The sequence below is a fragment of the Anas acuta genome, chromosome 25, assembly GCF_963932015.1.
Source record: "Anas acuta chromosome 25, bAnaAcu1.1, whole genome shotgun sequence".
NCBI classification, from domain to species: Eukaryota; Metazoa; Chordata; class Aves; order Anseriformes; family Anatidae; genus Anas; species Anas acuta.
The window spans coordinates 4,816,971-4,839,415 of record NC_089003.1 but is presented as its reverse complement, the minus strand read 5'-3'; the positions used below and the strand labels follow the sequence as shown (position 1 = coordinate 4,839,415).

The window sequence follows — 22,445 nt, the reverse complement described above, 5'->3', positions numbered from 1 at the left end:
TTTCCTGCAGCTCTGCTCTCCTGGGGCTCTTGGTGGGGACGTGTGCCCTTCTGAGGCTCTCTCATACATTCTGGAGGATTGGTCTCACAATGCGCCTTGTTTACCTCGTCCTCGCTGCCTTCCTGAGGCAACCACTGGGTAAGCATTGCCTGTGGCCGGTGACATGATTCTCCTTCTCTTCAGGAGACCATCACCCCCATCAACAGCTCTCTGCAAGGAGCTGCTCATGAATTACTGGGAAAATGATGGCTAGTATTAGATCATGCCTGTTTTGCGCGTCTTTTCTGAAGATGCTCTTACTGCTGGGAAGAAAGATGAGGCAGCATAAAAAAAACTCCTCTCCTGATCATCTCAGATCTTCTTCCCTTCCTTTCCTGTTGCCAACCATCCATGCCACTCTGCCTCTCTCTCCTGACACTCTGGGCAGTTTCTTCTCCTGAGAGAAGGAACTAAAGACAGCTCTACCCTGGGGGGATGGTAATGGCCCTACATGTGGGAAGTAATGGATATTACCATACTCTGGGATCCATTCTAACCTCTGGTCATAGACCTTCTGCCCAAAGATGCCAAAATCCATGGGATTTTTGCTTCAGTCAAAGGCATAAAGATCCTTCCCATCCAAAAGCTTACTTGTCCCCTTGGTTTCTGTGATCAGTTGGTGACATTTGGTTTCTTTCAGATGCCATGGGGCAGACCTCCGTCACCCAGCAAGAAGGACAAGTCACCGTGAAACAGAAAGAAACGTTCCAGACCACTTGCACATATCAAATCCCCAGCTTGTATGGCTTGTACTGGTACCAGCAGAAGAAGGGACAAGCCCCTCAGCTGCTCGCATATTACACCACAACAGGCAGCATGCAGAATATCCATTTCACCATGGAGATGAACACTGTGGGGAAATCCAGCATTCTGCAGCTGAAGGAAGCCGAGCTCTCTGACAGCGCCTTGTACCTCTGTGCTGTGAATGACACCCTGGTGCAGGGAGCTACACTGGCTGTGCAACAACCCCGGATGGGGAGGGGATGTATGTGTGCAAGGCAGAGCTCTGGGATGGGGCCCTCTTCTCTCTTTTGGCTGACTGCTTCCCCTGTGCACTCCGAGATCTGCCAGCCAGATCCTCTTTCCCAATGGGACTGGTGTCAGTGGCTTGAAAGGAAGGAGAAGGTGGTGAAAGAGGCCCTGCCCTCAAGGTGTTCTCCCTGTGGGAGGGCTGAATGATGACAGTGGAGTTCTGGCACTGCCTGAAGCAGGGCTCATTGCGGCTGCTGACCAGTGGGGTTGGGCCACTGGGCCAGCACAGCATGCACCGGTCATACAGCGACATGTCTTAAGGCTGCAGGTGAACCTGGGAGAGAGGGCAGGCAGGAAGAAGAGCACAGGGAAAAGTGAGGAGCAAAATGTCTTCATTCAGACATGATCCAAAAAGAGTGGTTAGGACCAATAAGGCTGCTGCCTCACTCTTAGATGAAAATCCAACTCAGCCAGGTCCTACACGGTCTCTGAGTCACACCTTTCCTAATGCCTCTCTCATGACCACCATCGCCAGGGAGACAGGCTTAGAAATCCTGAGCAACCTGATGTGATGAGACCTGCTCTGAACTTAGGGTTGGATTATGTGCATGCTGGCGGTGCAGCCTGTGATCCTCTGGGAGGGTTTCTCAGATAACCACTGGCTAGGAATGTTCAGGAGTCTTGGGGCAACCTGCATAATCACCACATCTCAGCCTTGGTGGGATGCTGACATCAGATCACTGTTTCTGTTCATTCCCAGTGTGCTGCTTGTTCTCATACTGATATCACTCATAACATCAAAAGCAGGTGGAGGGAACAGCACTCATGCACACTGCTGCTCTTATAAAAACATACATGAACTCATCAGTCCACACACAGGCACTCCTGGATGCATTCTTGTTAGGGAAGACACCACCGTCAGGGGAGATACCATCCCAAGGGAGTACAACATCCTGAGGACCTCCTGACTCCTAGGACCAGTTGATGAGCTGAGCCTCTCTTCCCCCTGAATTGGGACGCCTGTAGGTGATATTTGAACGCTTGGTTATAAATTTCTCTAGAGTCTTTGAGCCTTTTAACGCATTAATTTCCAGGCTACACACCTGTGTCACCTGTGTATTTCATGCATGCTAGCTTGCTTTTGCAGACAGTCACTATCACCGGCAATCCAAAGAACGTGTGTACCTGTTGCTGTAATAAATTGCACTTGATTGCATTGTTCCTAGTCATGATAGTTCTCCTTAAACGCAACTAGAGTAAGAGTGGTAATACATTATTTGTGAATCTGTGACCGTGGCAGTTCAGTGCTCTTAATCCAACCAGACCCCAATGGTTAAAGCGTTATTGGTGAATCTGTGATTGTGATAGTATAGTACCCTGAATCCGACCAGGCCAATAACGGTTAATTGGCTACACCCCTTAACACAACAATACTGAAGTACTGTCAGGCACACACACACGTGTGTGCACACGCAGTGAAGAGAGCAAAGTCTGCTCATGTGAAGCCCAGGGTTGAGAGCTTTCTACTGTCTCTGCAGGAACATCCTTGCTTGCTGAGGCCCTGCTGTGTTGTCTGTCCAGAAGATATCGAGTGGTGGAGGACAATGAATCCTGAGCAGCAACTCCATCTCCTCCTTCCTCCTGCTGCCACTGTCTTCGCCTACGGGTGGGGGAAGGTCTACAGAGTGCTTTCTTTTCTTGCTGCCGGGTTTGTCTGATAGCTGAGAAATGCTGCTCTTCGTCATGGACTCAGTCATCGACCTCTCAACACTTGAATCCTTCCATGCAGTTTATCTTTGGCAACCTCCCCTTCACTGACATGTGCCATGTCTTGGTCGGGATGCCTCTTATGCTTTTAGATGCCTTCTCTGCAGAGAGGACCTTTCTTTCTTACCTTTTAGCTTCCCCCTCCTTCTTTCCTTCCCTAAAATCAGCCCTTCACCATTAGGGAGGGGGGAAGAGAGAAAGAACAGCAGGAAGCTGGAAAGAAGAACATGCATGGACACAAGCCTGACTGACAGGTGATGACGGAGGCAATGAGGAGACCAAACCTGGGCACGACTTATGGGCGGTTCATGGGTCTGCGGCTCTGTTTATGCCTGAGAAGTTATCATGTTGGGGACCTTCTCAATGGGGATGCTAAGAAACGAGGAGGCAAGCAACAAGCATGCAGAGACAGGGACCAGGGAAAACAAACACAGAGGCAGTGACAAGAGACAAACCTCACCATTCACACCAGTTGTTGGCTTATCAAGAAGCCACAGGTGCCACTGCCAGGGAGATCAGCCTGGGCCTTGCACCTCCTACAGCTATGGGCCAGGACACAGGCTGCGATGGGTGAGGGACAAACCTCTACAAACCCATGAGGGGACAGCAGGGCACATGAAGCTGGGAGGAGCACATGAGGGCAGACAGAGCAAGGGAGTAAAAAAGGCCACTCCATGCACTTGTCTACTCAGAGATTACCTCTGTATAGTCTCGCTCTGTCTCATGTGCACAAGTGATGCAAGGAGAAAGTACCAGCTGCTGGTGGAGAAGCAGGAGTGGATTTGGTGCCAGGAACTTGAGTCAGACTGGGGCCAAGGTCGCCCCTGGCCTGTGCTTTCAGCTACTGGAACCAGGGGGTCATCCTGCAGATCCTGGAGAAGGGGAAGCGGGTCTCAGCCTCCAGGCAAATACGGCAGGAGTGTTTGGGTCTCCAAAAGCAACTACTAGGGGTACCAGCCCGGCTGTATCTTTCCCAAATGGGGTGTGCATTACCCTGTTTGTGTGTCTCCCTAAAAACGTGCTCAGCTCCGGTACCAGTGGAGCTCCAAGCAGTACTGGTCACAGCTGGGAAATCAGTGCTTCACATCACCACACTACCAGTCCAATTACGCCCCGGCCCGCTGCTCTCCGCCTACCCCTCTCGGTAAAGACAGGCAGCTGCTTTCTCTGCTCCCTTTCCCACTCCCTTCTCCTACCCTCCCCTCTCCTGTCCCGTGCCGAAGGAGCTGCCTCAGCCTTTCCCCGCACGCCTCCGCTGGTATCGGAGCTCCAATACCAGTGGAGATCCCAGTACTGCAAGCCAACGGACTAGCGCTTCGCAGCATCACGCTACCAGGCCCAGTTCAGCACGGGCCTGGCGACGCTGAAGATGGGCAGCTGCTTTCTCCGCACCCTTCTCCTGTCCCGTGCCGAAGGAGCTGCCTCAGCTTTTCCCCGCACGCCTCCGCGTCCCGGGCTGGGCTGCAGGACGGGCAGAGCCCCGCGGGCAGCAGCCGAAGCCCTGCCCGCCCACAGGCGCCCAGCACTCGCAGCCCGGGCCAGCCCCCGAGCGGCCCCGGGGCGGAGCTGGCGGCGCCGGGCGGCGGCGGCGGGGAGGAGGCGCCGCGGGCGGAGCAGAGCCGGGGCTGGCGGGGGCAGCGCGGCGCGGGCGGCGGAGCGGCGGGATGCGGCAGGGCCGGGCCGCAGGGCTGGCGGCGCTGGCCGCGGTGCTCCTGGGTGCGCGGGGCTGCCGGCGCCGGGGACGGCACGGGACGGGACGGGGCTGCCCTCGCTTCTGGCCCGCCGGCTTCTTACGGACCTCGCTCCCCTCTGGCCTCCCTCTGCAGCCATCCCGCCTGCCTCCAGCGAGCTCAGCCGGCCGTTGCCTCCCACCTTGCCTTGCTCCCTGCCTTCCTCCTCTCCTTTCGGCACACCCCCACTCATTGCTGCCTGCTTCCCTTCTCCTGGCTCGGACCCTCCTTCCAAACAGCCCTGCTCCGACCTGGTCCCTAAATAACCCTTCCCAGAGAAATGTCCTTTGTGTGCTTTCTTCTGAGAAAAAGCTCGCATCGGCTATCAACCGTTTTCTTCTGCCCTTTCCCCTTTCCTGACATTTTTGGTGGAAGCAAAGACATTTTCTGAGTTTTCCCCTGCTTTTCTTCTTGGCAGTGGCTGCAGGCAGAGCCCAGGTGCAGCAGGAGCCACGGGCGGGCTCCAGGGAGGGCTCCGGCATCAACATCACCTGCTCACACCCCAACATCCAGTCAAGCGACTACATCTACTGGTACCGTCAGTTCCCGGGCCAAGGACCCTCATTCCTCGTGAGGGCTTATAGTGGGTCCGAGGATGTGACGGACCCGGCAGGGCGGCTCTCGGTGGCAGGAGACCGCCGGTCCAGCACCCTGCGACTCGCCCGGCCCCGTCTTCGGGACGCGGCGGTGTATTACTGCGCCCTGAGAGCCACGGGGAGAGGAGCCGGGGCTGCGGCCGTGCAGGAACCGTGGCGGGCGGGGCCGGGCGTGTGTGGCGGGGGCGAGGCAGGGGCACAGCCCCCAGGGGGCGCTGCCGCTCCGCCCGCCAGGACCACCTCGTCCCGCAGCCGCGGGGGTTCCCCCGCCAGTCCAGACCCGTCCCCACTGAGGCCCTTTGTTTCTTCTGGGTCCGAGGATGGGGGTCAGGTGCGGGCAGACCCATTTGGGTGTGAGGGGTCAGGACGTCACACCCAGCGATGTCAAGAGAGTGGAGGGGCACACCTGACTGCATGAGCTGTGTGTACCATCACAGAGACCTCACAGAATCACAGAATCTCTAGGTTGGAAGAGACCTCAAGATCATCGAGTCCAACCTCTAACCTCCACACAGTCGTGCTCTCGCTGCTTCTTTCAAGTTGCTAACACCTGGCAGAGAGAGGCCTGCATATGAGCAGGTGTTGAGTTCTGACATAGAGACACAAAGCTTCCTTCTCTTCCCATCTGCACCATGTTTGCAGTTCCTAGGAGCCCTTCCCAGGGGCCCTGTCCAGCAGCTTTGGCATTGAGGGCACCTTGTGCCTGAGTAGCAGCTGGCAATGCCAGAGACATCCAGTCCTGCTGAATGCTTTCAGTAAGGCCACAAGGAGTCAGAAGGAAGGCAACCTTGGAAGTTTGTGCATGGTCCCCAACCAGGGCACACAGGTGGTGACAGTGTAGGTCACAAGTGGGCTTCAGAGAAAAAGGGTCAGGCTGGAGAAAGGGTCAGAGCAGAGCCTCATGATTGTGCAAAGGAGCAAAGAAAAGGCTTTTCGTTTTGGTCAGGAAGTACTCCCAGAATCATGCAGTGTGGGGGCTGACTGCCAAGGAAGCAGACACACAGGAAAGCCTTTTGGGTGCAGGAGGCACCCAGCCACACACAAGCCAGCAGTGTTCACTTGTTGCAAAGGCAGCAAACGACCTGCAGTGCTGGGAGGGACAGGTGGTGCCATGCGGTTTGTGGGGGCGAGCCGGGGGTACAGTTGCAGCCAAGCTCACCGGGAGACGCTTCTGGTGTATGGAAGTCCCCTTGCAGAGCTTGGGATTAAATGGCACTGGCCTGAGGGAGCGTCAGAGCAGTTATATTTGGTTTCCTGCGTTTTCTGTAGTGGTCACATTTTAAGATCTTGTTGTACAGGCTTTGTCCCAAGCCCAAATCCAGCACAATGCTTCAAGCACACCATTGCTATCTGGTTGGGAGAAGTGATTGTCCTGCTCTACTCTGTGCAGGTGTGACCTCACCTCGATTACTGTGTGCAGTCTTGTGAACCACAGAACAAAAACTACATGAAACTATTGGAGAGTGTCCAGAGAAGGACTACAATGATGGTGAAGATCCTTGAGGGGAAGACATTTGAGGAGTGGCTGAGGTCATTTGGCCTGTTCAGCCTGGAAAAGAGACCTCATCATGGTCTCCAGCTTCCTCACGACGGGGAGTAGAGTGGCCCGAGCTAATGTCTTCTCTCTGGTAACCAGTGATAGGACCCAAGGGAATGATGTCAAGTTGCGGAGAGGTTCAGTTTGGATATCAGGAAGTGGTTCTTCACTGAGAGGGTGGTTGCACACTGGAACAGGCTCCACAGGGGTATAGCCATGGCACCAAGCCTGTCGGAGTTTAAGAAGTTTAATATGCTCTTAGTCATATGAACTTGGGTAGACCTGTGTGGTGCCAATAGTTGCACTCGATGATCCTTATGAGTCCCTTCCGAGTCGGGATATTCAACGATTCTGATTCTACCTTTGGGACTGAGATAACGTCCCGGCAAGAAATGTCAGTACTGGCCACTCACTCTAATGATACCTCTGGAACCTTGAATGATACAGTGACTACACCATTCCTCATCCCACCCCATCGGGACACAGCCAGACTGCTGGGATGCTGCACCACAGGGTTCCTCACCAATTTCTGGGGACTTGCTTACAAGGCAATGTTCCCAGTTGCTATAGGAAAGAAAGAAGAGAGTGGTTAGCAACAGGGTGCAAGTTGTTCCCAGAAGAAAAAGAACCATCCCTAGAGAGAGGAGGACCCCAGGAGGTGATGTAAAACCCCAGTGGAGCATGAGCCCTGAAGACTCTAAATGGGCCATCAGGAGGGTGTAGAACAGCAGAAATTTCTCACTGTAGCAGGGAGGATGCCAATGGAGGATCAGTGCAGGAACAGACCCTTCCGACCGTGGGGAGAAAAGAGCCACCATGTTCCCCAGCTGTGCAGATGTTGGCTGCAGAAGCAGTACGGTCACTGGTGGAGGAGGACCAGAGCCAGGTATTTCAAGCACTCCAAGCACAAGCATTTTCTCCTCCCCCTTGCATTCTTTGTTCCCCTTGCCGAGTCATTTCCTGCAGCTCTGCTCTCCCGGGGCTCTTGGTGGGGACGTGTGTTCTTCTGAGGCTCTCTCACACATGCCGGAGGATTGGTCTCACAATGCGCCTTGTTTATCTCATCCTCGCTGCCTTCCTGAGGCAACCACTGGGTAAGCATTGCCTGTGGCCGGTGGCATGATTCTCCTTCTCTTCAGGAGACCATCACCCCCATCAACAGCTCTCTGCAAGGAGCTGCTCTTGAATTACTGGGAAAATGATGGCTAGTATTAGATCATGCCTGTTTTGCGCGTCTTTTCTGAAGATGCTCTTACTGCTGGGAAGAAAGATGAGGCAGCATAAAAAACCTCCTCTCCTGATCATCCCAGATTTTTTCCCTTCCTTTCCTGTTGCCAACCATCCATGCCACTCTCCCTCTCTCTTCTGACACTCTGGGCAGTTTCTTCTCCTGAGAGAAGGAATTAAAGACAGTTCTACCCTGGGGGGACGGTAATGGCCCTACCTGTGGGAGCTCTTTGATTGATGGGGATCTTGCTGCAGTCCAAGGCACAGGGAGCCTTCCCATACAAAAGTTTGCTTCTCCTCAAGGTTTCTGTGATCAGTTGGTGACATTTGGTTTCTTTCAGATGCCGTGGGGCAGACCTCCGTCACCCAGCAAGAAGGACAAGTCACCATGAAACAGAAAGAAACGTTCCAGACCACTTGCACGTACAAGAGCTCCTATTTTTATGCCTTGTATTGGTACCAGCAGAAAAAGGGACAAGCCCCTCAGCTGGTCATATATCACACCAGTGCAGGCACCAAGCAGAGCGGCCGTTTCACCATGGAGCTGAACACTGAGAGGAAATCCAGCATTCTGCGGCTGAAGGAAGTCGAGCTCTCTGACAGCGCCTTGTACCTCTGTGCTGTGCGTGACACCCTGGTGCAGGGAGCTACACTGGCTGTGCAACAACCCTGGATGTGGAGGGGATGTATGTGTGCAAGGCAGAGCTCTGGGATGGGGCCCTCCTCTCTCTTTTGGCTGACTGCTTCCCCTGTGCACTCCGAGATCTGCCAGCCAGATCCTCTTTCCCAATGGGACTGGTGTCAGTGGCTTGAAAGGAAGGAGAAGGTGGTGAAAGAGGCCCTGCCCTCAAGGTGTTCTCCCTGTGGGAGGGCTGAATGATGACAGTGGAGTACTGGCACTGCCTGAAGCAGGGCTCGTTGCGGCTGCTGACCAGTGGGGTTGGGCCACTGGGCCAGCGCAGCATGCACCGGTCATACAGTGACATGTCTTAAGGCTGCAGGTGAACCTGGGAGAGAGGGCAGGCAGGAAGAAGAGCACAGGGAAAAATGAGGAGCAAAATGTCTTCATTCAGACATGATCCAAAAAGAGTGGTTAGGACCAATAAGGCTGCTGCCCCTCTCTTAGATGAAAATCCAACTCAGCCAGGTCCTACACGGTCTCTGAGTCACACCTTTCCTAATGCCTCTCTCATGATCACCATCGCCAGGGAGACAGGCTTAGAAATCCTGAGCAACCTGATGTGATGAGACCTGCTCTGAACTTAGGGTTGGATTATGTGCATGCTGGCAGTGCAGCCTGTGATCCTCTGGGAGGGTTTCTCAGATGACCACTGGCTAGGAATGTTCAGGAGTCTTGGGGCAACCTGCATAATCACCACATCTCAGCCTTGGTGGGATGCTGATGTCAGATCACTGTTTCTGTTCATTCCCAGTGTGCCGCTTGTTCTCATACTGATATCACTCATAACATCAAAAGCAGGTGGAGGGAACAGCACTCATGCACACTGCTGCTCTTATAAAAACATACATGAACTCATCAGTCCACTCACAAACACTCCTGGATGCATTTTGAAGTACTGTCAACTACACACACACACATAACTGTGCACACAGTGAAGAGAGCAAAATCTGCCCACTTGAAGCCCAGGGTTGGGATCTTAATCACTACTGTCTCTGCAGGAACATCCTTGCTTGCTGAGGCCCTGCTGTGTTGTCTGTCCAGAAGATATCGAGTGGTGGAGGACAATGAATCCTGAGCAGCAACTCCATCTCCTCCTTCCTCCTGCTGCCGCTGTCTTCGCCTAGAGGTGGGGGAAGGTCTACAGAGTGCTTTCTTTTCTTGCTGCCAAGTTTGTCTGATAGCTGAGAGCTGCTGCTCTTCATCCTGGACTCAGTCATCGACCTCTTCATCCCAATTGAAAATACACCTGTGATGGTGATGGTGGTGCCCAACCAGCACTTGCATCCCTCTGTGTAGTTTGTCTTTGACAACCTCCCCTTCACTGACATGCGCCATGTCTTGGTCGGGATGCCTCTTACACTTATAGATGCCTTCTCTACAAGCATTAGGGAGGGGGGCAGAGAGAAAGAACAGCAAAAAGCTGGAAAGAAGTACATGCACGGACACAAGCCTGACTGACAGATGATGAGGGAGGTAGTGAGGAGACCAAATCTGGGCATTTGCAAGACTTGTGGGTGGTTCAGGGGTCTGCGGCTCTCTTTAAGCCTCAGAAGTTATCACATTGGGGACCTCGTCAATGGGGAGGCTAAGAAAAGAGGAGGCAAGCAACAAGCATGCAGAGACAGGGACCAGGGAAAACAAACACAGAGGCAGTGACAAGAGACAAACCTCACCATTCACACCAGTTGTTGGCTTATCAAGAAGCCACAGGTGCCACTGCCAGGGAGATCAGCCTGGGCCTTGCACCTCCTACAGCTGTGGGCTAGGACACAGGCTGGGATGGGTGAGGGACAAACCTCTACAAACCCATGAGGGGACAGCAGGGCACATGAAGCTGGGAGGAGCACATGAGGGCAGACAGAGCAAGGGAGTAAAAAAGGCCACTCCATGCACTTGTCTACTCAGAGATTACCTCTGTATAGTCTTGCTCTGTCCCATGTGCATATGTGCTGCAAGGAGAAAGTGTCAGGTCGTGGTGGAGCAGCAGGAGTGGATTTGGTGCCAGGAACTTGAGTCAGACTGGGGCCAAGGTCGCCCCTGGCCTGTGCTGTCAGCTACTGGAACCAGGGGGTCATCCTGCAGATCCTGGAGAAGGGGAAGCAGGTCTCAGCCTCCAGGCAAATGCGGCAGGAGTGTTTGGGTCTCCAAAAGCAACTACTAGGGGTACCAGCCCGGCTGTATCTTTCCCAAATGGGGTGTGCATTACCCTGTCTGTGTGTCTCCCTAAAAACGTGCTCAGCTCCGATACCCGATACACTACCGGCCACAGCTGGGAAACCAGTGATTCGCATCACCACACTACCAGACCGAGTACACCCCGGCCCGCTGCCCTCCGCCTACCCCTCTTGCTGGGGACGCTGCAGATGGGCAGCTGCTTTCTCCGCTCCCTCTCCCTTTCCCACTCCCTTCTCCTACCCTCCCCTCTCGTTTCCCGTGCCGAAGGAGCTGCCTCTGCCTTTCCCCGCACGCCTCCACGCCTCCGCGTCCCGGGCTGGGCTGCAGGACGGGCAGAGCCCTGCGGGCAGCAGCCGAAGCCCTGCCCGCCCACAGGCGCCCAGCACTCGCAGCCCGGGCCAGCCCCCGAGCGGCCCCGGGGCGGAGCTGGCGGCGCCGGGCGGCGGCGGCGGGGAGGAGGCGCCGCGGGCGGAGCAGAGCCGGGGCTGGCGGGGGCAGCGCGGCGCGGGCGGCGGAGCGGCGGGATGCGGCAGGGCCGGGCCGCAGGGCTGGCGGCGCTGGCCGCGGTGCTCCTGGGTGCGCGGGGCTGCCGGCGCCGGGGACGGGACGGGACGGGGCTGCCCTCGCTTCTGGCCCGCCGGCTTCTTACGGACCTCGCTCCCCTCTGGCCTCCCTCTGCAGCCATCCCGCCTGCCTCCAGCGAGCTCAGCCGGCCGTTGCCTCCCACCTTGCCTTGCTCCCTGCCTCCCTCCTCTCCTTTCGGCACACCCCCACTCATTGCTGCCTGCTTCCCTTCTCCTCCTGGCTCGGACTCTCCTCCCAAACAGCCCTGCTCCGACCTGGTCCCTAAATAACCCTTCCCAGAGAAATGTCCTTTGTGTGCTTTCTTCTGAGAAAAAGCTTGCATCGGCTGTCAATCGTTTTCTTCTGCCCTTTCCCCTTTCCTGACATTTTTGGTGGAAGCAAAGACATTTTCTGAGTTTTCTCCTGCTTTTCTTCTTGGCAGTGGCTGCAGGCAGAGCCCAGGTGCAGCAGGAGCCACGGGCACAGACCACCGAGGGCACCGGCATCAACATCGCCTGCTCACACCCCAACATCCAGTCATATGAAATCATTTATTGGTATCGTCAGTTCCCGGGCCGAGAACCCGCATTCCTCGTAAACGCTTATACTGGGTCCGAGGGTGTGACGGACCCGGTAGGGCGGCTCTCGGTGGCAGGAGACCGCCGGTCCAGCACCCTATTGCTTACCCAGCCTCGTCTTCGGGACGCGGCGGTGTATTACTGCGCCCTGAGAGCCACGGGGAGAGGAGCCGGGGCTGCGGCCGTGCAGGAACCGTGGCGGGCGGGGCCGGGCGTGTGTGGCGGGGGCGAGGCAGGGGCACAGCCCCCAGGGGGCGCTGCCGCTCCGCCCGCCAGGACCACCTCGTCCCGCAGCCGCGGGGGTTTCCCCGCCAGCCCGGCCCCTCCAAGGCACTTCGGTTCTGCTGAAAGGGTCTGGAGCCTGGGTGCAGCTGAACGGAGATGGCAGCAGCCTGCCAGAGGTGTGTGCAGGGAAGAGGCACTGAAACACAGCCCCTTTCTCCTGAGCCCTCCTTTTCCTCACTCTGCAACAATGTTCCTCAGTTTCTCCCAAATTCATGCCCAAACAAGGACCGAATCAGGACAGTTTGCATCCTTGGTTTAATTCAGGGTAACAATGTTTGGAGTGCCTCAGCGTGGCTGTCCATCGATGACCTTGGGATGTATAGGAGAAGCAGACTGCTGTGAGGTTCCTGATGGTGCCTGTCAGTCAGGGATTTCCACTCCTGGACACTGCCAGGTTCTTCTGGGAGTCATTGCTGGAGCCAGGCCTATCTCCTCAAACCTGTCTATAAAGGCTGGCCAGCATTGTCTCAGAAATGCATCGCAGAGGATATAGAATCCCATCCAACCCATGTCTGGCTGGTTCTCCTGAAGGCAAGGGGGCAGCTTCACATGTCGTATTTCAGAGCAAATGTGTTTTCTCAGCGTATTGGGTGTCTCACCCAAGATAATCTGCCTTGTTCAAACTCAGAGGCAGATCCCAACCACACTTTTATCTGTTTGCCAATGACATGCACCCAGAACTACACACAAGGTTTATATATTGCTATCAGTGTCCTGGGGCATTCAAGGTAGGCAATAAACAGCAGAGCAATTAAGAAACCAATGTCTCCAGGAACTACCAGTCATGTTTTGGGTTGCAACACGGGCCAAGCCCTTCCAGGGCAATGGGCCATCCCAACAAAGCAGAAATGTTTGTCAGAGCTCTTTCCTGTGGTCTACCCCACACCTTAGCCCTGGCAGTGCCATACGTTCACCTGGGCTAAATTGGTTGCATTCTCTTGCAGCTGTGGCTGACTCCATTCCTCTGGCACCAGGAAAGACAAAGGGTTTACCCCAGTGCACCTTTGGCTCATCTCTCTTGCCTGCATGGCTGATTCCTTCTGGACATGACAAGGCTGTACCAAGCAGGGCCATAAGTGGATCCATAAGAACACAGCTCTGTAATTGAGCAGGGAAGGACAAGGTGCCCTTCTGATGCGACCTGTCATAGATGTAACCAGGCTCTAATAAGATACTGATGAGAAACATCAAAGGGCTGCAAAGCACTGACAGGAAAAATGTCTGCCAGCACTCAAGCAGGGCCTGGAAACAATGGGCATCCTTGAAGTGCAACTGGGCAACAGAGAGCTGCACGCGTCCTGAACATAGCCTCTACATAACCAAAAGAAGAAACAGAGAAACAACTTGCCTGAGCAGGAGCAAAGCAAATGGTCAGGAAAAGTGGAAATGAGCGTGAGGAAGTCCCTGTGAGTGCAAGTCCTGCACCTGAGGAAAGCTGTTGCATGCTTGGGGGCAAGTGGGCACCCTAGAGCAGTGTGGGGGCATGCGAACTGCCTGCTGTCTTTGCATTGACCCACCCCATATGGGTTCAGGGTCCTCAGGGACTAGAGATTTACGTGTATGTTCCATGACGGGGAACACCAATGCTGTCTTGTAGAAGGGGATCAGCCCTGCATGTGTGCCATCACCTGGGCCCTGCCAAGTGCCGTGCTGGGGGCGGTTGGGCCTCATGGGACATGTGTTCCTGCCACACATGCCCATGTGTGCTGGCCATAGCCCTGAGGTAGGGCAAACGAGGGAAGATGAGGGTGGAGTAGAAGCAGTCGGGCATCCCTGCACTTATTCCACCCATTCCCCACATCTGCCATCCATCTTCTGTCCCCACCTGCTTCCCCAGCACAGCACTGTCCTGAGCAAGAAGAAGCCCGTTCCTAAGAGCCTACAGGGTGCCAAGCCTCCACAGCCTCCCACAGACTCGTAGCTTCTTCCATGAGGACAGCAGAGGTTGTGCTCTCTGTTTGCAGGACAGGGGGGAGCTGTGGGCAGAGATGCTGCAAGGCAAGGGTAGATTGCCCCTTGCTCTGTGAAAGTGAGGAATGTCTTCTTCAGCCCCAAGGGGCATTGTCCAAGAGAGGACCCTCTGCAGCATGTCGCAACCTCCCATTGTTCTGGGAGTGGGGAAAAGGCTCCTTAAACACCCATCTTATACCCACCAAGGGCAAGACAATTCTCGCTGGGCGGCTCAGGAGGGCATACGCAGAGGGAAGAAACATCTACAGCCAAGGCTGGGTTGCCGGAAACTTTAATGAGTGTACAGAGGAAAAGGAGGTCACTCTGAGCAGAGGCCCTTCAGTGCAGGGATCACCAGGGCCAACCAAGAGGCAGCATCCTTTGCCCATGGAGGAGTTCATGCAGGGCATTAGTCTGCTGTTACCACAGTGGCAGGGCTGGATCTGAGGATCCCCACAGCACAGGGGAGGAGAAGAACACTATGAAAATTGAGACAGGGGGGTAGGTGTTAGAATGGAAGGAGAGACATGGACTGTGTTTTCAGAGATCTCAGACTAGCCCCTGGTCAGGCTCCTGCCAATGTTTGCCAGAGGAGGTGAGAAAGGTCAGTCATTTTGAAAGTAATGGCCTGAAGACTCCTCCTTCTGTTGTCCAGCACCATGGTCGTGCTGGAACCCCAGGGCCATGGGCAGTGGCTTTAGCAGGGCAGGCATCTTCTGCCACAGTAGCGGCTGGAAATGCCCGAGAGATCACAGCACCCGGAGGTGATGGGGACTCCATCACAGCTGAGGATGCTGCCAACGGCAGCAGAGGTGGAGGATCCCACAACGGTGTTCTGCGGGAAGGAGCTGAGGATGGGGCCGGGCAGGGTCACCACTACGGGAGAGGGCTCAATGACGACGGTGGAGTTCTGGCACTGCCTGACGCAGGGCTCGTTGCAGCTGCTGGCCAGTGGGGTCGGGCCACAGGGCCGGCATGGCAGGCACTGGTTGTAGCAGGACATGTCTTGGGCTGGAGATGCACCTGGGAGAGAGGGCAGAGAGGAAGCAGAGCATATGGTGAGGAGCAGCCCCATTATCCCACCACAAAGGAGCTAAGGCAACTGGTGAGGGTGGATGTGAAGGCTGTGCCAGGAGGTTCATGGTCTTCATCGCTTTGTACTGACAGGGCCCTTCAAAGCGCAGGCTGATCCAATGAGACAATCACGTTGCACATAACCCAAAAGTCTACCTCTGCACCATATCCCAGCCTCTCTCTACACAGAACATCTCTCTCCACCCCTCTCAGATGGGAAGGAACTCCAAGGCCCAGCATCGCTCTGAACCACCACCAGATGAGATGTCTATTAATGCAAGATCCCTTCTAGTTGAGAAGAAGAGGAGAGAGGGCTTCAGACTCACCTGGTTACCAAGGAGGATGAGGCAACAGAATTGGATGAGAGAGCAGAGAGCTGGGCTGCCTTTTATACTGGTACTTCATTGCCGCAGGCCCAGAGGCACCCTTGGCAGAGGTAACAATTTTCTGACAAGCTCATCTTGAATGCAAACCATCCCAACAAATGATATGGGCTGTGCACCGGTTTCCTGCACTGCTGCCTTTTCATTTGCAGATCTAGGCCATGGCCATTCTGCAGTGATGGTTTCTTTAGAGTGCTAGGATGAAATGTCCAAGGATTTCTAGGGCAGGAATGCATCAGTGGAGGGCAGAAGACTCACTGGATGTGCTGGATGGGTCCCCTCTGATCATCTTCATGGCTCTGCTCCGAACCCACTTGAACAGGGCTATATCTTTCTCATGCTGGGGGCCCCAAAGCTGAACACAGCACTCCAGGTGATTTAAAGGTCAAAGCCAAAATTTCTTTAAGTGGTATATTCTTTATTGCAGCGCTGGATGCACGGGGGATCCTTCCGCCTATCGTGCACGTTCGAAGTGACAAAATATCTCATATTTATACAGCGAAACAATGAATATTCAATTAGCACCCATACGTATTCATTACATATCCCCACCTACCCTCGTTTCATATGCTAATTAGCTTATCAGTCCTTGCGCTTGCGCATAAGTCTTCCAAGAATTGTGGGCCGGGGTCTCCAGGATGTGGGCAGTGGTCTTTGGGAGGAAGGCCGTAGGTCTTCCTCGTAATGCACTTTTCACCTTTGTTTAATCAGTTGTTTTCCAAGCTGTAAAAATGCTGAGTTGGCTTTCAGTTTAACTGAGGGTCGGCAGATAACAGGAAGTCTCAGTTAACAAGACAAGACAGTTGACTCAAGTTATCTCAAGTCTCAGCCTGACTAACGGTTAACAGATACTGGGATGTTTTCAAATAACAAGATGCTTAAACATAACAGAAGGTCTACAGATAACAAGATGTCGTTTACTTTGTCCTTGCTAACTTTTAACCACAAGTTTTGTTCTATCCTAAAGTGAGTTTATACTATATCACAGGTCGGGTCTCAATGGAGCGGAGCACAGGCCGTGAATCACCTCCCTCCATGTTCTCGACATGCTACTGTCAAGGCAGACAAGCATGGAAACAAAGCTTCTTTCCTTGGCCAAATTCAATTCTGGCTTTGATTTAGCTCTCCTAACTTGATTCCTATCTTGCCTCATCAGACTATGTATCTATATTCTTTCCAGTCTACCTGTCCTTGCTCCTACCCTCTATGGCCGCCTCTGTCATGTTTGAGTTCAGCCAGTTGCTCCATGTTCATTCATGCAGGTCTCCTGGCATTTTGCCTGACTCCCTCTTGGGATGCATCACTCCTGAGCTTGGAGGAGGTAATCCTTGAATATTGCTTGAATATTCCTGGAATATTAAGCAGCCTTTTTGGGCCCATCTCCCCTTCAGGGGTTTATATCATGGTACTCTACCAAGCAGATGCCTGAGCAGGCCAAAGTCTGCTCTCCAGAAGTCCAGGGCAGCAAGTTTCTTGTGCTTCCTCCTCACTGTGCTCAGGAACCTAACTTCCACCATTTCACAGTAACTGCAGCCAAGGCTGCCCTTGAGCTTCACAGTCCCACCAACCCCAGGTACTATGAGAACGAGGTCCATAATATAGCACCTGTCCTTGTAGGCTCACCTTGTGCACTCGTCTGAGTGCCCGGTTGCTTTTGTTCACACATCTGCTCTTGTCTTGTGACAACCACTGTGCAGCTAGCTTTGTGTGAAGGCACGTGGGTGCAGAGATTTGTCCAGGACTCCATGCAGGTATAGATGAGCACGTGACTGTGTCCTTGTTTCCCCTTTATCACGAGGGAATGTGCACAGTTGTAGCACTCTCCTGTGCTCTGTGCATGAGTCCTGCAGGGGAGCGGGTTCCCATTGTCAGAAGGAGCCTGAGAGCAGCTGAACGCAGATGGCACCAGCCTCTCAGAGGTGTGTGCAGTGAAGAGGCACTGGAAAATACAGCTCCTTTCTCCTGAGCCCTCCTTTTCGTCCCGCTGCAACAATCACCCTCTGTTCCTGCCATCTTCAGGCCCAAACAAGGACCGTATCAGGACAGTTTGGATCCTTGGTTTAATTCAGGATAGCAACATTTGGAGTGCCTCTGAGTGGCTGTCCATCGTTGACCTTGGGATGTATAGGAGAAGCAGACTGCTGTAAGGCTCCTGAGAGTGTCTGTCAGTCAGAGATTTCCAACCCTGGACACTGCCAGGTTCATCTGGGAGTCAATGCTAGTGCCAGGCCCATCTCCTCTCACTTGTCTATAAAGGCCTGCCAGCATTGTCTCAGAAATGCATCGTAGAGGGGACAGATTCCCATGGCTGGTTCTGCCTGGACTGGCTGGTTCGCCTGAGGGTAAAGGAGCAGCTGTCACTCCTCCATGTGTAGAATATCACAGCAAAGGGATCACACAATAGCAAGAGTAATTTGTGTGTCCCCATCCCACTCCCCCTTGTGCCAAATGAATTCTCAGCATTTGGAGTCTTCAGTATGGCTGACTGTCTGGCACAGTGTTCATAGCTCCTGAGAGCCCTTCCCGGAGGCCCAAGCCTGCAGCTTTGGCGTGGAGGGCACCTTCTGCCTGAGTAGCAGCTGGCAGTGCCAGACATCCAGTCCTGCTGAATGCTTTCATTAGGGCCACAAGCAGTCCGAAGGAGGGCACCCTCGTTTGTGCATGGTCCCCAGCCAGGGCACACAGGTGGTGACTGTGTAGGTCACAAATGTGCTGTGGAGAACACAGGCTGGCTGGAGAAAGGGGCTGACCAGAACCTCATTTTGGTGCAAAGGAGCAAAGAAAAGGATTTTCCTCTTGGGCAGGAAGAGCCCCCAGAGTAATTCAGGATGGGGGCTGGCTGCCAGGGAAGCAAACCCTCAGGAAAGGCTTTTGGGTGCAGGAGGCACCCAGCCACACACGAGCCAGCAGCGCGCCCTTGCAGCAAAGGCAGCCAACGGCCTGTGCAGCTGGAGGCATCAGGGGGTGCCCCGCAGTGCGTGGGGCCGGGCAGGTGGGGCGTGGGCGAGGCGGGGGCACAGCCACAGTCGGGCCGCGTGGGGTCGCTGCCGGTGCTTGGAAGTCCCCTTGCAGGGCCTGGAGTTAAACAGCACGGGCCTGAGGGAGCCTCAGAACAGCCACATTGGGTTTCCTCCGTTTTCTGCAGTGGTCTTGTTTCCAAGAGCTTGTTGTACAGGTTTCTTCCTAAGCCCAAATCCAGGACCTCTGGCGCTGAGATGATGTCCTGGCAATACAACAAATATCTGTGCCGGTCACTCACTCTAATGACACGTGTTGGAACCTTGGATCTTGCCAAAGGACTGAGTCACTGAGGGGTTTGCTGCACTAGCCCGCGCTGCTGAAGGTCTGCCCTTGGTGCAGGATTCACTCCCGTCTGTGTGTGCAGAGGTGCTGACTGCTGAGCAGAGGGCTGTGGTGGGGCGTCCTTCCCTGCCAGATAATGTGTGGCTCTCCCAGGGGATTGGGTGGAAGAGGGGTGGGGGAAGCAATCCCATCTTCATTGACAGCAGAGGTGGGTGCAGGCCTCTGTGTGTGGCCATGTTCTGGATGGGAGGGGGAGGCCACTGGGGACACTTGCCCCTTGCTGGGGCTGCCCACCTGCTGGGAGGGGCAAAAAGAGGGAAGCACACAGCAGCCATGTTGGTGTCCTTTTGCCTTACAGCTGACCAAGTGAAATGTCCTAGCCTTCACAGGCTTTCAGCTGTGAGCTAACTGCACAAGTGTGACGCTCCCCCAGTGCTGGAACACTTCTGGCTGGCCATGGGGATCCTAGGGCACGGCAAAGATTGGCTGGATTCCTTTCTGACTGCTTTAGCCACTAGTCCATCCCTCTCTTGAGAGCCTTGCTAGGGCAGAGGTGAGCCCCAAGGAGCAGCAGGGGGAGAGCTTTGCTCCACCCTCTGTGCTGAGGTTTAGAGGCTGCTTTGAGCTGGCAGAGGGGGAAGTGAACTTGCAAGCTTGAGCTCCCTCTTTCCAGGCACTACGTGGGCACCCTGTGAAGGCGAGAGCGTGACATGGTCCTGCTTTTCCTGGCAGCCTTGTTGGCACTGTCAGACTTTGGTGAGATGTGACTTTGAGGCAGGGCAAGCTAGGGTCAAGATGGCAGCCCATCATTTCTGGAGGGGGGAAATTGGACTCCTTCCTCCTGGAAGAACTAGAAGTGTTTTCTGTAGGGAGAGCAGGGGCTGCAGACCAGTATGGGAGACAGTCTGGGAGATGTCAGGAGCAACGAGTGTACAGGGATGAATAAGCTTCTACACTTTTCCTTTGCAGATGCCTAGCATTCATACACGCATTGTTCACAGGTACATAAGGACTCAAATCCTGGTGAGATACTCCTAAAAAGTACGTAAGCTGACAGACTTGGTTATGGGAATTGAATAGCACCTGCAGAAAGAAGAGTGCATGTGTACTTAGCTCAGCATTCTATAGCCCATGAAAAGGGAGATGGAGAGTGGGGACAGTGAACAAGTTGGTGAGCTGATAGACACAGGAGAGAGAGGGGGAGAACAGATACATCTTCAAGCAGTGCTGAGATGCTGTTCTGGCTTTGCAGGTCATGCACAGAAGGACTCTGTGGTGCAGTTTGCACAAGAAACTGCCATCCAGGTGGGACACAACGCTACTCTGCACTGCAATTTCTCCACCAGCACCTCTACACCCTATATCTTCTGGTACCAGCAGCGCCTGACCCAGTCCCCTCAGTTCTTGCTGCAGGTGAGCAAGTTCAAGCCTCATGTGCATTCTGAGAGGATCTCCTCCGTGCTCTCCATGGAGAACTCCCAGGTGCTTCTCCACGTGCAAGATGCCAAGCTCCAGGACAGCGCTGTCTACCTGTGTGCACTGAGCCCACACTGGTGCCTTCAGCTTGTAGCTTTATACAGGAAGGTGCGGGTGCTGTGAGGTGCAGTTCCGTCTCATCACAGTTTGCATAGCGCTCTGAGCTGAGCCTGCCCAGCAAGGACACCTGGGGCTTGTGGTGAGCCAGCAGCCCCTGCTCCTGATGCCTGGCAGTGTGGTTAGCATAACCAACAGCAAGGCAAATATTCATCATGTGGAAGGGGCTGTTAATGTGCACCCCTGCCTCCTTGTCTCTCCCTCTCACTGGCTCCAGCATGCTGAGATACCCACCATTGTGGCGAGAAAGGGCATAAGCTTTAGGATTTTGTAGTAATTTTTAGTATTTCTAGTAATTTATTATGTAATAATACATCCCTAATTACAACCACAACCTGTGGCCAGTCCTCATTCCGCCAAGGATCCCTAGAGAACCTGCCAGTGCTCTGTAGTGTTGGGAGACAGAGCTGGGTGTAGTCAGCAGGAGCCTTGTGTTAGAATAATGAATGGTTCCCTTGAGAAATGGGCCCCACTGTGAAAGGGTTTTCTTGGAAATGGAAGGCAAGGTGCAAAGCAGCAATGGCTAAGCTCAATACACCACAATCCAAATCCCTCAAGGAATGAATTTAATAAATGGAAAGATGCATGTACAGTAAGGAAAGAGAAAAGGAAGGAAGGAGAGTTAGCTGGCTGTTAGCTGCAATGTGGAAAATTGAGAAGGAGTGGGCTGGAAGGCCCAGTCAGCATGAGTTTATGAAAGGCAGGTCCTGCTTGACGAACCTGATCTCCTTCTATGACACTCTGTGACGCTCTGGGTGGATGAGGGAAAGGCTGTGGATGTGTTCTACCTTGACTTCAGCAAGGCTTTTGACACCGTTTCCCACAGCATTCTCCTCAAGAAACTGGCTGCTCATGGCTTGGACTGGCGCATGCTTCATTGGGTTAGAAACTGGCTGGATAGCCGGGCACAAAGAGTCGTGGTAAATGGAATCAAGTCCAGTTGGAGGCCAGTCACTAGTGGCGTTCCCCAGGGCTCGGTGCTGGGGCCGGTCCTCTTTAATATCTTCATCGATGATCTGGACGAGGGCATTGCGTGCACCCTCAGTAATTTTGCAGATGACACCAAGCTATGCGCGTGTGTCGATCTGCTCGAGGGTAGGAAGGCTCTGCAGGAGGATCTGGATAGGCTACACTGATGGGCTGAGGTCAACTGCATGAAGTTCAACAAGGCCAAGTGCCGGGTCCTGCACCTGGGGCACAATAACCCCAAGCAGAGCTACAGGCTGGGAGATGAGTGGTTGGAGAGCTGCCTGGCAGAGAAGGACCTGGGAGTATTGGTTGATAGTCGGCTGAATATGAGCCAGCAGTGTGCTCAGGGGGCCAAGAAGGCCAACAGCATCCTGGCTTGTATCAGAAGCAGTGTGGCCAGCAGGTGTAGGGAAGTGATCGTCCCCCTGTACTCGGCTCTGGTGAGGCCGCACCTCCAGTACTGTGTTCAGTTTTGGGCCCCTCACTACAAGAAGGACATGGAGGTGCTCGAGTGAGTCCAGAGAAGGGCAACGAAGCTGGTGAGGGGTCTGGAGAACAAGTCTTACGAGGAGCAGCTGAGGGAGCTGGGCTTGTTCAGCCTGGAGAAGAGGAGGCTCAGGGGTGACCTTATCACTCTCTACAGATACCTTAAAGAAGGCTGTAGTGAGGTGGGGGTTGGTCTATTCTCCCACGTTTCTGGTGACAGGTCAAGGGGGAATGGGCTAAAGTTGCGCGAGGGGTGTTTTAGGTTGGATATTAGCAAGAACTTCTTTACCGAGAGGGTTGTTAGGCATTGGAATAGGCTGCCCAGGGAAGTGGTTGAGTCACCCTCCCTGGAGGTCTTTAAAAGACATTTAGATGTAGTGCTTAGTGATATGGTTTAGTGGAGGACTGGTTAGTGTTAGGTCAGAGGTTGGACTAGGTGTTCTTGAAGGTCTCTTACATTCTGTGATTCTGTGATCCTCAGAGAGGAAGGGTCCCTTGTTGGGCCGGGATCTCCCAGCACACAGGCGTGATTTTT

The 22,445-nt window shown here is 54.2% G+C and overlaps 2 protein-coding genes, 2 long non-coding RNA genes and 1 gene segment (V, D, J or C); 4 read left to right on the top strand and 1 right to left on the bottom strand.

Moving 5' to 3' along the window:
• Positions 1–22,445, top strand: part of LOC137844691 (T cell receptor alpha variable 1-2-like) — a 62,328-nt gene continuing 39,883 nt past the window's right edge. Inside the window, 2 exon segments of the V gene segment in view lie at positions 1–138; positions 680–960. Of these exon segments, the coding sequence occupies positions 90–138; positions 680–960 (330 nt within the window).
• Positions 4,347–9,494, top strand: LOC137844686 (uncharacterized). Its single transcript, XM_068661227.1, has 3 exons — positions 4,347–4,494; positions 4,927–5,091; positions 8,210–9,494. Exons 1-3 carry the CDS (start codon positions 4,443–4,445, stop codon positions 8,746–8,748), a joined length of 756 nt encoding a protein of 251 aa, XP_068517328.1. The 5' UTR covers positions 4,347–4,442; the 3' UTR covers positions 8,749–9,494.
• On the top strand, positions 11,097–13,993 carry LOC137844710 (uncharacterized). The gene is made up of 2 exons (XR_011090004.1): positions 11,097–11,301; positions 11,732–13,993. It is a non-coding gene; the product is annotated as an uncharacterized lncRNA (long non-coding RNA).
• Positions 14,253–15,105, bottom strand: LOC137844697 (feather keratin Cos1-1/Cos1-3/Cos2-1-like). The gene has a single exon (XM_068661236.1). The coding sequence runs from the start codon at positions 15,103–15,105 to the stop codon at positions 14,800–14,802; it is 306 nt and encodes a 101-aa protein (XP_068517337.1). The 3' UTR covers positions 14,253–14,799.
• Positions 19,092–20,398, top strand: LOC137844711 (uncharacterized). The gene is made up of 3 exons (XR_011090005.1): positions 19,092–19,618; positions 20,115–20,167; positions 20,264–20,398. It is a non-coding gene; the product is annotated as an uncharacterized lncRNA (long non-coding RNA).

Coding starts and splice junctions, on each gene's coding strand:
- LOC137844697 (XM_068661236.1), bottom strand. CDS start 15,105: ATGTCCTGCTACAACCAGTGCCTGCCATGCCGGCCCTGTGGCCCGACC.
- LOC137844686 (XM_068661227.1), top strand. CDS start 4,443: ATGCGGCAGGGCCGGGCCGCAGGGCTGGCGGCGCTGGCCGCGGTGCTC. Junction 4,495..4,926: donor GCTGGCCGCGGTGCTCCTGG/GTGCGCGGGGCT, acceptor TCTTCTTGGCAG/TGGCTGCAGGCAGAGCCCAG. Junction 5,092..8,209: donor ATTCCTCGTGAGGGCTTATA/GTGGGTCCGAGG, acceptor GGTTTCTTTCAG/ATGCCGTGGGGCAGACCTCC.